This window comes from Pithys albifrons, chromosome 5 (genome assembly GCF_047495875.1).
Source record: "Pithys albifrons albifrons isolate INPA30051 chromosome 5, PitAlb_v1, whole genome shotgun sequence".
Lineage (NCBI taxonomy): Eukaryota > Metazoa > Chordata > Aves > Passeriformes > Thamnophilidae > Pithys > Pithys albifrons.
The window spans coordinates 10617198-10622494 of NC_092462.1; the positions used below are offsets into that span (position 1 = coordinate 10617198).

Here is a 5297-nt window from a genome sequence, read left to right on the forward strand (position 1 = left end):
ATACAGAAAATGTCTTTTCTTGCTGTAATTCAGTGTTTTCCTTGTGTCTAGCATCACCTTCCACTTCACACCCTGTGCAGTGTGCCAAGGTCTAGCCCTGGCTAACCCAACTCCATTTTAACCACAGCATGTTCTTCAGAAGAAGAAGTCAACCAGGCTATATAGCAAATAAATTAAACCCCTCCTCCCCCCAGCACCCCCCTTTCCCCACCAATGAGGCTGTGGGGCACACATCAGTATCCATCCTGGCAGTCATTGTCATCGAAGTCAGCAGCAGGTCTGTTACGGAGGGCACCCAGCCGCCGCTTGCGGCTCCCGCTCTCCAGGCTCTGCATCGAGCTATCATCCCCATGGCTGCTGGACTCACGAGTGGCATCCTCCTGGGAGTGGCTCTCTGCATCATCATCCTCCTGGGATTCACTGTTGTCGCTCTCTGGGGACCTGCTGTCCTCGCCTGTGTTGTCCTCTGGGCTGCTGTCATCCTCTGGGGATGTGCTCTGGCTCTCGGCTGATGTGCTTGGCACAGAGTCAGAGTCATTCTCATCCTCCTGTGACTCCTCCACTGTGTCTTCTGTGGACTGGGTCTGGTCATCATCATCTTCCCTGGACTTGCTCTGGTCACCCTCTTCTTCCCTGGACTCACTGTCAGGCATGGATGGCACACCCCTGTCCTCAGCAGACTCCCAGTCCTCCTGCCCTTCCCAGGTCCGGCTGCTGCTGTGCTCGTTCAGTGTGTTCACCACATCTGGGAACTCCCGTGGCTCTTCATCTGACTGCTCATCAGTGCCTTCCCTGGACTTGCTGTCCTCATCCTCCCTAGAGGGGCTGTCCTCCCCATCCCCATCCTCCCTGGAGAGGCTGGAGCTTTTTTCCTCTGATTCACTGTCAACAGGCTCTTCTGACTGACTATTGTCCTCCACAGATGGGCTGTCTTCTCCAGAGTCAGCATCCTCCACCTCTGGGGACCTACTATCACCCTCCTCCCAGAGGTGGGAGCCAGCCCCCTGGACATGGCGACCAGCATGGCGCACCTTGTAGCTGCTGCCCCAGCTGTCGAAGGCAGAGGGGTCATCACCCTGCATGGCTTCATCCTCGAAGTCATAGCTCTCCTCCTCCTGGCTGCTGCTGCTGGCCCCTCCCTGCCTGTAGGTCCGCTCATACCAGCTGCCCCGATAGCTCCTGTATCGCCGGTGGTCCGCCCCGATGCTCTCGCTGCTGCTACTGCTGCTGCTGTCACCATGCCTTCTGCCAGCCCCGGCATCCCCATGACCAACATCCTGGTCCTGTTCACCTGCCCCATCGGCACCAGCCCCGTAAGTAGGACCTTCGCCCCTCTCCTCTTCCCCGTTCTCATCAAAGGTGTCATCCCCACTCTCATCCTCCTCATCCAGGAACCCGCCACCGTGGGAGGGAAGCCCGTTGACTGCAGTGCCATAGTGTTCTCCATTGTCACCATCATCAGTATCACGTGCATCCTCCTCCTGTGAAGGTGACACACAAGAGATGAATGCTAAGGTTTGCAGGTCACAGGTACTATCAGCACTGCTCACCACACAGGCCAAGCGCAGCCTTGACCAATGCCAGATTTGAGGGCAAGGGAGCTCTCTTGGCAGAGCTAAACATGCCTCTCCACTCACTCACCAGGAAACCAAGGTCGTTCCCATTGTGGGCACTTGGATCCTCGTGGTCCACCTGATTCATGTGCTGAGCCTGCCCAACTCGGTTTCCCTTGTCTCGGCCACTGTGCTCGCCTAGCTCCTCATCCACAGCATTCCCACCCATCAGGTCTCTGGCAAGGGCATTGTCCCCCCTCTCCAAACCAGCAGGAGGATGTCTGCCATCTCCACCATCAAGGAGGCTGCCCACTTTGTTGACATAATCTTCATTGGCAGTGTCCTGGAGGAAAACATGACATGGTGCTTTGGTTTATTAAACACCAATCACAGCACATTTTTACTACTGCTGCTGCTGCTGCAGCACATTGTTCCTAAGCCATGCAAATGCTCAAGCCTTTTTCATTTTTTCATTGCTTGCACCTCAGCCCTTCAGACATTTCTGCTGATACTAAAAACATGGAGCCACCACCAAAAAAGCAACTCAGAAAAGCATAAACTGTGATAGTTCAGAGCATAGAAACTCTTTTTTCAGGGCAAATGCAGCAGAAGGCATCAGGTAAACTGAGAACATGCTCAGGGAGGCAAGTCAAAATTATGTGAGTCCAACCCAGCTTGAAAAGCCTGAGTAGAGGGGCAAAGCTCAAAGATCTGCAGAAGCAGCAGCTCCCCTCTCAGGTCCCTGGTCCAAGGATGTCTGCCCAGGGCTGGCTTCCCATCCCAGACTTTCTCCATGAGTGGCTGCTACCTATGAGACTAGGGCACACATGGCTTACCTCCTGCTGAGTGCTGGGGTGGGCAGGCTCATGTTCAGGCACCTAAACACATTCAGGAGACATCTAATTAGTGATCAGTGCCCCATGGCTGGGTGAAATCTTTGGGGTTAGGTGTAGGAATACCAGACCAGTGTACTTACAGGGTGAGCATAGGCCACGGCCCAGAGGAGCAGCACCAGGAATGCAGCCACCCTCATGTCAGTTGTGGTGCCTGTGCCTGCAACAAGAAACAAAGTATTTGCACACTAGAGCAAAGCATTTGCATGTGCCTCTGGATGCAACTTGGTCCCACAAAGTCCTTCCAGCTGATACAGCCTTGTCATCCCAGCACATGGTGCTCTGCCTGGCATGTCATCAAACAAGCCAAGGATTTGTCCTTGTGCCACCTCCTGGCATCTGCTCTGCAGAAATCTCCCTGTAGTTTGGGATTTGAAATACTTGTCCATGTTCTGGCATATTTTTGTCTAAGCATCATGAAAAAGCAGGAAAGCTCTCCTGAATGCCTTGTTCCCACAGTGATGTCACCCACCACCCTGCCGAGCTCAGTGGCTGTGACAGGAACCAGCACCACAAATGGGCAACACCGTGAGACTGTGGGCTACAGAGCTGCACTTCCCACCTGGAGTGATTGCCACAGCCCTGTAACATCTTCCATCTCCCCAAAGGGAAGCATCCTGGTAAGATAACCCCATGAAGAACTGTGTCCCCAGAGGCTGCCAGGTTGGCATCCCAGCAGTACTGCTGCCTGGCAGGAAGGTAAAGCAGTGAGGGCTTTCCTCCAGTTCTGCTCTCATTTTCCAATTGCCTTAAGCAGCCCAGTAGTGCATCACCACAGGGCATACTAACTGTACTGTACGTCACCTGGCACCCAAAACCAGGCACACTCCTGATTTATTCCCTTACAAACCAACACCTACACCCCAGCTTACAAGTATCTTGCTTTCTACCAAAACTTTTGAGGAAACCTACAACTCTTGTTCCCAAACATTGCCATGTTCACTCCAGACAATGCCAAATCAACCCAAAGAAACCAAAATTTTTACCTTAAGGTGTGGTGCAAGCCTGTGTCTCCTCTGGTGCTGGGGATGGGCTGAGCTGGCTGTCTGTGTTGGGATGCTCCAGGCTGTGTGCCCCAGCATGGTCATGCAGGCATTTAACTGCTGGCCAGTGCCAGCCCCGGGCAGGGGGCAGCCAATGGCACTGGCAGGCAGCGCTGCCACGCGTGGAGGTGTCACCGGGAACTGGCCTCCCACGCTTCCTCTGGCCTCCGCCAGGACGTCAGCCCTAAAAAAGCTCCCTGTGGTTGCAGGGTGACGAGACGGGCTGGCAGTTAATGACTGACTGCACTAGCCCTGTGTTTTGACTGCTAAATTTATTCCATTCACACACTTCCCGCCATGACACACACAAACAACTACGGCATCACCCACGCCAAGCTCTGGACCCTGTCCCACGAATGGCATCCTCCTAACCCATGCACTTGGGAGCAGCATTTGCCCTGTACCATAGACCAGGGTGCAGAAACCCACATGGGACCATTGCCCTGACAGGTCTCAGCCTTATTCTGTACCTTGGGGCAGGAGCACAAAACCACGCTAGAAGGAGAGGACTTGTCTATTTTCATGCCCACATAGGCGCTCGTGCAAGGGAGAAGGGAAATACTAAATGGAGGTGCATAGGGAGCATCGCACCCCCTGCATGGAGGGAGTGTAGCACCCCAGCTCTCCTTACAGCTGCTGGATAGGAAGGGGATGAAACCTTGCTCCAGAAAACACAGGCAACAACATGTGCACCTGTGTATGGGCACATATATGCAATTATGTATATGAACACATATACACACACCACATGTACCCCAGGGTTTCTTGGTGGTAGCATGGACCACCTACTCCAAACAGCATAATGAGACAGCAATGCAGATGAACCCTCCTCACCCGCAGGTACTACAAGAGGGAGCTTGCAAACCTCCACAGGTGACAGTGCGACCACAGCTCTCTGCTCAGGCAGTATGGGACAAGACAGCAGAAGGCAGAAGGCAGAAGGAAGGCAATATCCTTGCTTGTGTTTGCTTGTGTTTGTTTGCTTGTGTTTGGCCATTGCCAAATCCTCTGTGCCTGCAATACCCACCTCTGCTAATAGAAACATGCCACATGTGCAAGCAAGTTGTTTTGGAGCAGGCAATGCTGCTCTGCTCTGCCATCTGGGCTCTCTCCACAGTCACCTGCAATGGCCCCTTGGTGCTGGGTCTCAAATTCCCAGAGGTAAGGGCACAAGGGAACATGGACAGGGCTGCAGATTTACAGGGATTTACAGGAGGTGCTGGCACCACAACAAAAGTGACTGAAGGGAAGTTGAGCAAGGTAAGGATTGAATCAGGGCTCTGTAAACTGCAGGTTATCTGAATTTCCTTGGGATGTACCATCTGTAGAGAACAGCATCCAGAAAACATGCTTTGTTCTGTAACACCACCACAGCTGGACATGGCATCTTCTGAAACCAGACATGTCAGTGTGCTGTTGTGGGTGCCTGCTTAATTTCATCCTCTGAAATCTCCTGCCCTCTGACCCCATCATTATCAGCCAGCAGATCATGTGTGTCTGTCCTGTAAGGACTACAAGGTGCCACCTGTGATGAGCATCTTTCTTCTTCCCTCCATGCAGGGAGGCCTCACTGCTTTTCCCATGGCCCCTCAGTCACCATAAAGCTGCTCACGCTCACACACATGCACACCTTTGGCAGATGTTTTCCCCCTTCTTCCCTACCTTCCCCTGCTACAGATACTGTGGGATGTATTTTCCTTTTGACCTGAGTCAAAATTATACCCCTGTCCCCTAGCCAGATATGAGTTCATGTTGCCAACCTTTTTTAAGCACCTCCAACAATTACCATGTTTTGTTGTCTTTTTTTT

General features: G+C 52.8%; 1 protein-coding gene and 1 pseudogene across 1 annotated transcript; both read right to left on the bottom strand.

Moving 5' to 3' along the window:
• Positions 1-233: 233 nt before the first annotated feature.
• Positions 234-3062, bottom strand: LOC139672261 (dentin matrix acidic phosphoprotein 1-like). The gene is made up of 5 exons (XM_071556004.1): positions 3009-3062; positions 2530-2634; positions 2390-2431; positions 1642-1896; positions 234-1481 (listed from the first exon to the last, which is right to left on the bottom strand). Exons 1-5 carry the CDS (start codon positions 3060-3062, stop codon positions 234-236), a joined length of 1704 nt encoding a protein of 567 aa, XP_071412105.1.
• A 371-nt stretch (positions 3063-3433) lies between these two features.
• Positions 3434-4589, bottom strand: LOC139672262 (uncharacterized; annotated as a pseudogene).
• Between the last annotated feature and the right edge of the window lie 708 nt (positions 4590-5297).